The following is a 12,288-nucleotide window of genomic DNA, read 5'->3' on the forward strand; positions in this document are numbered from 1 at the left end:
AGATAACTCCACATAAAAGAAATTGAAAAAAATTATAAGGCCCAATTCCGAAAAACAACCTAATATTGATGGATGAAATTGAAAAAGAAAACTATATAAGAAGAAAGAAGATTGAGTTGTTGGAGGGTAAAATTAAAAAATATTTATATATTCAATTAAAAAAGAACCTAAAAATCTCCAAGGCATTACCAACCAAAAATATTTGTAGATAAAAATTTCTAATAGCTTACCAACCCAAACCATCTATTCATAATTTTTTCTATCAGATTACCAATTTACCTATATTGTTGTTATTATCGTGGTTGGTGAGTTGTTGGTAATTCCAACAACTTATTAAGGATAGAAAGACGGATAGTAAGATTTTCAAAATTCAAATACAGCACACCATTTTATATATCTCTTATATCTCATCATATTTCTTTCTTTTCAAATCAAGCTCATTTTCTTCTCTCTCTCTCTCTCTCTCTCTCAATTTTTAAGTAGTTGTCAATGACTACTAACAAAAGTGTTCACGCATCATAATTGTCGGCCATATTATAGGAGTGTTTGACACAACTTCTGTTTCTGTTTTTAGATGTTTTTGGTTTGAAAAAGATATTAAATTGATGTTTTTAGTGCTTTCTGATGGTTTTTAATGTGTTAATGTCAAAAATAAAAAACAAATCTAAAAAAATTATATTGATGCATTTTTAAGTAAAAAGCTATTTTGAAATGCACCTTATACCAAAATCTCAAACTCCTCCTATGTAGAAAACTTATTAGAGTAGTTCGAACAATGTATTTTTGCTCCTATTTTTATTAAATTAAGCTACATCACTACTAATTTAAGGCAAAAAACTTAGCAATCTATCAAATCTTATAAAGACAAAATATGTATAACTTAAGTTTGACTTTTATTATAAGAGGTGTGTGTGTGTGTGTAATGATATATCTTATTTAAGGATGGAAACCCTAGAACTAAAAATATACAATGACCTTTGTAAATAGAAAAATTGTTTTTCTAATTTGGTTCCTTACTTCTAGTTTCTTATTTATCATGCTAGATTAATATATTTATATATTTATATTAATTTAATTTAATTATTTAATTTAATTAATATATTTATATATTTATATTAATTTCTAAATGAATATAGAAGTACAGTTCGAAATTAATATTAATATAGAATAGAATTCTATAGAATAGAAGTATAATAGAATAGAACTATAATTTAGTTAATAGTTAATATGAGATCCTATTCTATTAATGTTTAATATTATTTATTATATTATATTTACTATTAAATATTAAATTTAGAATAATAATATTAAATTTAGAATAATATTTATATTCCATATTATATAGGTAGAGGTACTATATTACATATAGAATATAGATATACTATTTTCTATTTTTATATAGATTAGTATTTTATTAAAAATTCTATAATTCTATTTTAAATTTTTTTTTTATTTTTATAAATTTTTATAGAGAATCCGAAGTGAGATGAAAATCGAGAAAAAAGTCTTATTTGTACTTATTTGTATAAGATATAAGGTATAAGAGAAATACCAATATATATTTATAATTGATATTGAAATAAAATTGAAGTAAATGGAACAATTTGAGTCGATGAATCTTGAAATGAGACATGTACCAAAGCAAACAAAACTAAGCAGTTCAATCAAAATAAATTGTTATTTTGACTAAACAATTATGAATGAGTTGACAATTAATTTCAATTCGACTCGAATAATCTAGTATATGTTCTACATTCATAGGAGTGCACCCATGTTTCTGCTTTACGAATATGATATTTTCTGGGCATTTCTAATAATATCAAGTGTTATTCCTATTTTGGCATTTCTAATTTCGGGCCTTTTATCCCTAGTTAGAAAAGGACCAGAGAAACTTTCTAGTTATGAATCCGGTATAGAACCAATGGGCGATGCTTGGTTACAATTTCGAATCCGTTATTATATGTTTGCTCTAGTTTTTGTTGTTTTTGATGTTGAAACGGTTTTTCTTTATCCATAGGCAATGAGTTTCGATGTATTGGGGGTATCCGTATTTATAGAAGCTTTAATTTTCGTGCTTATCCTAATTGTTGGTTTAGTTTATGCATGGCGAAAAAGAGCATTAGAATGGTCTTAGCTCTTGAATATTTCGACAATAATAATGAAAAAAAAAGAACATTAAGACAGTTATGAATTTCATTGAGTTTCCCTTACTTGATCGAACAACCCCAATTTCAGTTATTTCAACTACATCAAATGATCTTTCAAATTGGTCAAGACTCTCCAGTTTATGGCTGCTTCTCTACGGTACCAGTTGTTGCTTCATTGAATTTGCTTCATTAATAGGCTCACGATTCGACTTTGATCGTTATGGGCTAGTACCAAGATCTAGTCTTAGACAAGCGGACCTGATTTTAACAGCCGACATAGTAACCATGAAAATGGCTCCTTCTTTAGTGAGATTATATGAACAAATGCCGGAATAAAAATATGTTATTGCTATGGGAGCATGTACAATTACAGGGGGAATGTTCAGTACAGATTCTTATAGTACTGTTCGGGGAGTCGATAAGCTAATTCATGTAGATGTCTATTTGCCGGGCTGCCCTCCTAAACCGGAGGCGATTATAGATGATATAACAAAACTTCATAAAAAAATATCTCGAGAGATTTATGAAGATCGAATTAGGTCTCAACAGGGGAATCAGTGTTTTACTACCAATCACAAGTTTCATATTGGACGTACTACTAATACTGGAAATTATGATCAAGGATTACTCTATCAACCGCCGTCTACTTCAAAAATAGCTCCTGAAGCCTTTTTCAAATACAAAAAGTCAGTATCGTCCCCTGAATTAGTAAATTAGAGGAAGGACTCCTTTGTACAGAATAACAAAAGGCAAGTCAATCTTCCTAAATTTCATCGGAAATAGGAAATACTTATACAAATAAAAATGGGGGAGAGAAAAAAAATATGCGGGGTCCTCTGTCTGCTTGGCTGGTCAAACATGGGCTAGTTCATAGATCTTTAGGCTTTGATTACCAAGGAATAGAGACTTTACAAATAAAGCCCGAGGATTGGCATTCCATTGATGTCATTCTATATGTATATGGTTACAACTATCTGCGTTCCCAATGTGCCTATGATGTAGCACCGGGCGGGCTGTTAGCTAGTATATATCATCTTACGAGAATAGAATATGGTATTCTAGATCAACCTGAAGAAGTATGTATAAAAGTATTTGCTCCTAGGAAGAATCCTAGAATTCCATCTGTTTTCTGGGTTTGGAAAAGTGCGGATTTTCAAGAAAGAGAATCTTATGATATGTTGGGAATCTCTTATGATAATCATCCATGTCTGAAACGTATCTTAATGCTAGAAAGTTGGATAGGGTGGCCTTTACGTAAAGATTATATTGCTCCTAATTTTTATGAAATACAAGATGCTCATTGAATAATAAGAAACTCATTTCAGTGTTACAATTCCAGATATTCAAGGAATATTTGTTCGTTCTCTTATAGATCCAGAGAGTCATTGAAGTCTCATTCATATTATTATGGATATATAGACTAAAAAAAAAAGACAATACAATTAGGGATTCATCGGATTGTCCAATTTTGAAGATATTTATTTTAGGCGAGCCGAGCTAATAGGACGAACTAAGCGAATTCTACATCATGAACTTTGTACTGCGCACATCCCTTAGATGAGCTATATAAAGTCAATAAAGAAATATAATATGAAAGAAAAAACAAAAACAAAGAAATCAAAGGAGATCAGATTCTATTTGTACTGTATCCGAGATGAATCTTGTATATTCCCACCCTTCAACTTCTCTAGACTAGACTTTTCTTTTAAGTATTTTACGCAATTAATTTACCCTTTTAAATCTATATCAAGTATTCATTTTTTGACCGAGAGGACACGTATTATGGACAAATAAAAAAAAAGAGGAAAGATAAAAGATAGTCGAATTCTTTTTTCTTTTACATACCCTTAATACTTTTTTTTATACTTTAATTACTCATCTAAAAATCTAAAAAGGCTATATCTCTAGACACCTAGATAAGTATGTATCATGGTCTATATTATTAATATGTATGTTGATCTATACCATCTATATCAAATAATTTAATTAAGTTGTAGAATAGATACTTCTAGACAAATTCATCATGTGTCAGGAACCAGATTTGAACTGGTGACACGAGGATTTTCAGTCCTCTACTCTACCTGCTGAGCTATCCCGACCATTTCCGACGCGCCGTCTTTCTAATTTTACTAAATGACTTGGTCAATTAAAAAAAAAGAGACAAAAAGGTATTCTAAAGTCTTATCATTGTTAATCATTCCAATTTTCAAAAGGGATTCCTTGTTTTACTCAAAGAAGTTCGTTTGGATGTCTATCCTATCTATCACAAGACTTGTGAAAAGAAAAAAAAATGCAGTCCAGATACATTTGTGAAAAAATAGAATGAATGAGAAAGATAATGAATTTTGAACCGTTAACGAAAAGAGAGAATAAGATAAACAATTAGGGAGTCGAGTGGACCCTTTTTTGGGGATAGAGGGACTTAAACCCTCACGATTTATAAAGTCGACAGATTTTCCTTTTACTATAAATTTCTTTCTTGTCGATATTGACATGTAGAATGAGACTCTATCTTTACTCTCGTCCAATTAATCAGCAGACTCTGGGGTGAATGATATGATCAATGAATATTCGATCCTTTCGTCAACTTGGAATCGATTCAAATCAAAGCAATTTTTTATTATTATTATTTGAATTATTAATTATTTAATTTTTCATATAAATAGAATAAAATACAGATTCGAGTCGGTTGCCATTAATCATTTGAGATAGCATTTCAGTACGTATGCCTATGTATTATGTTTATAGGGTTATACTTTACTTTAACTTTCTTTTTTCTGGAATTTTAACTTTAACAGAAGGATTCCTTTACTTGACTAATGCAACGCAGTCAACTCTATTTGTTAGAACAACTTCCATTGAGTCTCTGCACCTATCCTTTTGTATTCTTATTCTGTCTATATGAACCTTTGTTTGTTTTCGAAAAATAGGATTTGGCTCAGGATTGCCCCTTTTTTTTCCGGGGTTTCTCTGAATTTGAAAGTTATCACTTAGTAAGTTTCCATACCAAGACTCAATCCAATTAAGTCCGTAGCATCTACCAATTTCGCCATATCCCGTCTTTGTTTTGTGTTTTGAGATTCAGATCTTATTATTATGTTATTATGTCATTCCTTTTTTTCTTTCATTTCTATTCTACTGGAACTGTTAAAGTCATTAGATACCGATTCCTATATTCCTAGAAAAGTGTTTCCTCTATATTTTAATATTTTATTTGATTTCTTGTCTAGCCTCTTTCATATCTATTTTGAACCCCTATTTGGTCTAATCAGAAATCATTCTATCATTTCTGTATCCGAAATTCAATATAGATGCATATATACCACATTTATTCTATATGTTTTTCTTCTAATCATTTTTCTTGTGCAATTTTGAATACTCGAACGGTCAATTCTTTTTTTTATATATATTCAATTCATTTTTCTATATTCATTTAATTTTTCTATATTCATTTAACTTAATTCTTTTCTTTTTTTTATATTTGGTTCCTATTAACGCCCCTCTTTAAGTTGATGCAAAGATATCTTGTATGCCCAACTTGTTGGAGAGGAATGAAACATTGTACTTGATACCGCTTTAGTAAGTATATCTATTAGGTGATCTTCAAATTTAATAAAACAAAACATCATAATCTTCTTATTGAAATTTGGTTCCTTACTTCTAGTTTCTTATTTATCATGCTAGATTAGCTCCTGTTAACGCCTCTTTTTAAGTTGATGCAAAGATATCTTTTATACCCAACTTATTGAGAAAGCAATGAAACATTGTACTTGATACCACTTTAGTAAGTATATTTGTTAGGTGATCTTTAAATTTAATAAAACGAAACATCACAATCTTCTTATTGAGTTTTTGCTTGATGAAATGCATGTTTACTTTCACGTGTTTAGTTTTGTCATGTTGAACTAGATTGTGAGCTATTGCAATTGCAGCAACTGTATTGTCACAATACATCTTTATTTTAGTATCCATAAGATATCTCAATTCCTCAAGTAACCTTTTTATCCATAATACCTCATATAATCCTTTACTCATCCCTCTAAATTCTTCTTAAGTGTTAGATAAGGAAACTACCTTTTACTTTTTGCTTTTCTCGGTTACTGAGTGCCCCCAACAAAGGTAAAGTATCAGGAAGTTGATTTCTTATCAGTTAGATTCTCAGCCTAGTCTACATTAGTATATCCATTAATGTTAAGATTATCATTCTTTGAAAAAATAATTTCTCTTCATGTAGAAGATCTTAAATATCTAAAAACTCATAATGATGTCTCCATATATACCTTAGTTAAGTTATACATTAACCGACTAACTAGGTTGGTTGCATATGCAATATCAAAAAATCCCATCATTTTTTTGATATCTTTTTTTTTTGTTTGAGGGAACCTAATTAGGGTATTATGCTAAATGATGATTTTGTATGATTGTTGTATCCATAGGTTTGTAGTTTAACATACTTGTCTCAGTTAATAAGTCCAGTACATACTTCTTTTATGATAGGAATATGTTTTGTTGGTCTATATACTTCAATGCCCAAAAAATACTTCAATCCACCAAAATCCTTCATTTTAAATTCATTTGTTAGATACTTTTGTAATTCTAAAATTCCTTCTTTATCATTACTTGTGACTATCATATCATCAATATAGATAATCAAAGCCATTGTTTTCCCTCTATTTTGTTTCAGAAACAGAGTATGGTTTGAGTTGCTTTGGCTAAATTCATGTTTCTCATTGCTAAACTAAATCTTTCAAACCATGCCGAGGGGACTTTTTCAGTCCATAAAGTGATTTTTTAAGCCCACACACCATATTTCTTGCTCTTTCTATAGTAAAACCAGGGGAGACATCCATGTAAACTTCCTCCTCTAAATCTACATGAAAGAATGCATTCTTCACATCAAACTAATGCAAAACCCAATCCAAATTTGTTGTAAATGATAGGAGTATCCTAATTGTGTTCAGTTTGGCTACTGGTGAAAATGCTACCTGATAGTTTATGTTACATGTCTACGTGTATCCTTTAGCTACCAATCTTACCTTGTATCACTCTACTGTCCTATCCATTTTATATTTCATTGTAAACATTTATTTCTACCCAATTTTCTTCTTTTCTATTGGTAGTTTAGCTAGCTCCCAAGTAATGTTTTTCTAGAGAGCTTTCATTTCATCATAAATAGCCATCTTCTAGTGTTTATCTATCATAGCTTTATTGATGTTTTATGGGATCTATTCTAAAAATACCTTTCCCATAAAACCTTTGTTGCATCTGACACGTTATGGATTATTACAAAATTTGCAAGAGTCCCTAGACCTCCTTCCTTTTATTTCTGGTGAGTTCTGGTTTGAGGGTATCCCCTAATTATGCTTGTGAGGTAAACCATAATTCACAAAATTAGGTAGAACAGGAGAGTCAAGAGATGTTATCTCAATTGAAGTGTCATATATATCCTCATGATTCTAATCTTGGTCATTTTATATGTTGAAGAGGGGGTTATTCAATATGGCCAGAATATGTAAGTTGATGTGGTTAGCATGTTCAATAATCTCTATCAGAACACGACTTTCAATATGAACTCAATCTCATAGTTGTTATTCATTATTATTCTCCCCTTGGAGAGCAAAAGAGGATGGCACATTGAAAAAATGTTCTTCCTTAATAAAAGTTACATCCATAGTAACATAAAGTTTGCGTGAGATAAGATCATAACATCGATACCCTTTTATATGCGAGTTATATCTAAGAAAGACACACCAAACAACACACAAATCCAACTTGGATCATTGGTGCTTTTGAACATGTATAAATGCAACACAACTAAAGATTTTTGAGGTATGTAGAGTATTAAAGATAGTGTACATATCGTTCCAAAGTTTGGAGGGATTATTGAAAGTTAAGTACCTGTGATGACATGCAATTGAGAAAATAAACAACTGTATCAACGACATCAGGCCAAAATCATTAAGGCATATGAGTTGCTCCCATAATTGTTTGTATTGTCTCTAGTATGTGTCTATTTTTATGCATAAAAATTCTATTCTTTTGAGGAGTATGTGGGCATGAAGTCTTATGTCTAATTCCATTATTGTCATAAAATTCTTTGAACTCTTGACTAATATGTTTCCCTTCATTATCAGATCAAAGAGTTTTAATGCGTATGAAAACCTGAGTTTGTATAGGATGTAAAAACTACTTAAAAATAAATAGGATATCATTCTTATATTTTAATACATATACCCAAGTTACCCTAGTACATTCATCAATAAAAGTGACAAACCATCTAAAACCAGCAGTAGTAGTAACAGGTGCAGGACCTTGTAGATCTAAATGGATAATCATAAAAGTGCATAACATTTATTATAACTAGCGGGGTAATTTATTCGATGACTTTGAAACTAGAAAGTAGTGCATTTAAAAATAAAGTAGGGAATAAATGTTATAAATAGCTAAATGGTAAATGTCTTAACTAGTAATGCCACAACCAAATTTCTTGTCCCTGCCTCTGTGAAGATCGAACATAATAAGTTTTACCAAGGTTCAGATCATCCATATAATATAACCCTCTCTCTTAGTATCATGACCAAATATCCTCTTCGTGAGAACATCTTAAAACAAACAAAATGAAGAGTATATAAAAAATAATTTAAAACAAAAAAATAAAAAATAATTCTTTTCATGTTTAAATCTTTTGTTACCTAACCCACTAATAACATTTTTGTGGAGAGGGAAGGTATAAAAAGAGTATTGGGGAGAGTGAACATGGTTGATAAATTCATTGTTCCTCTTTTTAAAACTGGATATGTATCACCATTAGCATTTGATATAGCTTACCTTCAAGTAATTGATTTTGTTTTAAATTCATTTGGATCATATGTCATGTGATTTATCCCCTTAAGTTAATAATCCAATTGTTTATATTTTCACTATTCAATATTATATTTATAGAACCGATAATACCTAAGTCAAGGTTGGTAAACTGATGACGAGGTTGACTGTTAAGTGGCACAAATATGAATGTGTCTATATTAGCGACTAATGTTATTTGGTCGTCCTTTTTTTTATATCCTTCAAGTTCATACCACCATTCCAGGTACCCATGTAACTGAAAACATGTGTCTTTGGTGTGGTTATTTCCTTCACAATGAGTGGACTCACCCTCATAGGCTCCAATTCTAACAAAAGATAGCATGCTGGAATTTTATCCATGAGAACTAGGCCTAGGCTGAATGACCTGTCTATTAGTCCATAAGGGATCATGAGCTTGTTTAAATGGATTTCCACCAAGTCCAACCCATTTATTTGGGTTTGTGAGAGTTAATTCCTTCAAATTAACCAAATCCTTATCATCCTCAATTATGAACCAACAACCATATTTGGGTTTGTGAGAGTTAAATCCTCTCTTGATCTTTTATTAACAAGCCAAAAACTACTATCATCTACTCTTGTTGTCTCCATCATCAAAGTTCTTCGATTGTGTTCTCTTCTCACCTGAGCAAAAGTTTGCTCAACCAATAAAAGTGGTGTCTATTGAAGAATGTCTTAATAGGCCTAGTCAAATTGGCCATCTAAGCCATCTAAAAAGGTATAGATTTGGTCTTTTTTGTACTAGTTTTTTGTACTTTTTTTTTGTCTTTATCATAGACCATAGGGTTCACGCGTCTGAAATCAATCTCTTTTACTAGGGATTTTGGAGTCTAACGTAATAGTCCTCAAGAGATTCATTGTCTTATTTAGTTTGACTAACCTTTCTTTTCAGGTCATACAGGTTGTTGCAATTACATCCCAATATCCTTTAGCTATAGGAAAGGGAATGAAGTTTGCAATTAACTATAGGAAAGCAGATGAAATTTCCCAATATCTTTTAGCTATAAAAAAACAGATGAAATTACCCCTTGATATTAATATTTTTTTTTACCTCCAGGAGTATTTTAGTCGTTTCATTGTGTATTTGAAACGAGAAAATACTTATTTATTTCTGATCAATTTGATAATGACCAATAAACCTTGTAAAAAGACTTTGATGATTCAAATAATTAGTGTTAAGTTTTTTAGATGAAAAAATAAAACTATAAAAACTGAATAATGTTTTACAATGAAAATCCTTCCTCAATTAGCTTTTGTAAATTTTAATTTTAAAATTAAATAATAATTTATTTTTGATTAATAAATACATGGGTAATTTATAAATAAAGTGATATTAATTGTTTTTCAAAGTATTTTTTTCTTTTTAAAAATACATCAAAATAATATATTTTTTAAAATTTATTTTTAACATCAACACATTAAAATAATTTAAAAATATTAAAAATTAATTTAAACGAAAATATTTTTAAATTTTAAACAAACGTTTGACGTGATGCCAAACGCCCAGTAATAACGCAAGCATAGTCCAGCAGCTGCGAGTTATCGGGTTCTATAATGACACCCACCCATCCTTTCACCTCTATAAATATCATCTCTCTCTCTTGATCCCTATCTTCCTTTCAATCTGTTTTTCAATCCTCCAATTTCCCTCCAAAAATATTACCCTAAACCCACTAAAACCCTGATTTTTCTATTCCTCCCTCTAGGTTTTATCATAATAAATCACTCTTCACTTTTACTCTCTCAATTCTCTAATTAATTTGTGGGTTTTTCATTTCTCTCTTTCCTACAATTCATTGCTTCTTTTATAGGTCAGGGTTTTCACTTTCTGTTTGATTCCTTAGAAAACTATAGCAGAAAGAAAGAAAACAAGATTTCCCTTCTCTTATGACTCTTTCCACGTCGGGTTTGAAATGGCCTTGTATTTGGAAAAGCCCTAATATTTCTTCTTTTTTGACATGATGGTTCAAATATGAGCAATGGAGGTGAAGAGAATACACCGGGAAGACCCAAATCCGATGACTTTGGCCGCGCTGTATCAAGAATGGCAGTGGCTCAGATATGTGAGAGTGCGGGCTTTGATGGGTTCAATAAATCTGCTCTGGATTCTCTCAGTGATGTCACAATCCAATACCTCTGTGACCTAGGCAAGACTGCAAGCTTCTACGCCAACTTATCAGGTAGAACCCAATGTCATTTCTTTGATATAGTTAGAAGTTTTGAAGATATAATAATAGGAGCTTCACAAGGGTTTTTAGGTGCGTCCAGTTCTGATAATTGTCTAGTTAATTCTGGTACGATTAAAGAACTTATTGATTTTGTGGGTTCTAATGATGAGATTCCATTTGCGCAACCAGTGCCAAGGTTTCCTGTTATTAGGGATAGAAAGTTAATTCCTACTTTTGAAAAAATGAGTGAAGTTCCGCCTGGGAAGCAAATTCCGGCATGGTTGCCAGCTTTGCCCGATCCTCACACGTATTTGCATACACCTATGTGGAATGAGAGGCTTGTAGATCCTCGTGCAGAAACGATCGAGCAAGCGAGACAGAGGAGAAAGGCAGAGAGGGCTTTGTTGAGTTTGCAGAAGAGGTTGTTGAGTAATGGGTCAGCAGGGGCTTCATCCTCAGGGATTAGTAATAATTTTAAAGAGTCAGGAGTAGTTGATAGTGGTCAGTTTCTTGCCATGCCATCAGAGTCTGGGAAGAAGGATGTTTCTCCAGTTGTGTTGTCAGATAAGCTAAAAAACCATATTTCTGTGATGCAGGCATTTGCACCTGCTATTGAAGCAGCAAAAGAAGGTGGAATTTGTGACGATGGAGATTTTGAGAGGAAGACACTTCCGGAAAAAAGACCTGCTGTGATTTTTAAGTTTAAGACTGGAAAGAAGTTGCTTGGAGAGTCTTTGAATCTGAGTCTTTCGAAGAAGGGTGGGAGGAGAACAGGGCACTGGTTAGGGCGGGATGACGAGAGGGATGACAAGAAGAGGAGAGCAGAGTATATACTTAGGCAGTCAATGGAAAACCCTCAAGAACTTACACAGTTGTAAACTAATTTCAAGACTGACTGGCTAATTCAGAAGTTGGTTTTAGTAGGGGCTATTGGTTCACTTATTATTTCAGGGACATATTTGTTGTTCCTGCACAGATATTATGAGATTCTTATTGAGTATCCCATGCAAACTATAACAATTTTTTAGGTATGTGAATGCTTTTGCTTATGTTACTTTAGCTTTAGTCTCAAGTGATTCTTTGACAGTGAAGATTGTGCTTCTTTGTTCCGT

At 31.6% G+C, this 12,288-nt stretch overlaps 1 protein-coding gene and 1 non-coding gene across 2 annotated transcripts; one reads left to right on the forward strand and one right to left on the reverse strand.

Moving 5' to 3' along the window:
- Window positions 1-4,173: 4,173 nt before the first annotated feature.
- Window positions 4,174-4,246, reverse strand: TRNAF-GAA (transfer RNA phenylalanine (anticodon GAA)). The gene has a single exon. It is a non-coding gene; the product is annotated as a tRNA-Phe (tRNA).
- A 6,289-nt stretch (window positions 4,247-10,535) lies between these two features.
- Window positions 10,536-12,207, forward strand: LOC133677056 (transcription initiation factor TFIID subunit 8-like). Its single transcript, XM_062098897.1, has one exon. It carries the CDS (start codon window positions 10,981-10,983, stop codon window positions 12,052-12,054), a length of 1,074 nt encoding a protein of 357 aa, XP_061954881.1. The 5' UTR covers window positions 10,536-10,980; the 3' UTR covers window positions 12,055-12,207.
- The last annotated feature ends 81 nt before the right edge of the window (window positions 12,208-12,288 follow it).

The sequence above is a fragment of the Populus nigra genome, chromosome 17 (genome assembly GCF_951802175.1).
Source record: "Populus nigra chromosome 17, ddPopNigr1.1, whole genome shotgun sequence".
Lineage (NCBI taxonomy): Eukaryota > Viridiplantae > Streptophyta > Magnoliopsida > Malpighiales > Salicaceae > Populus > Populus nigra.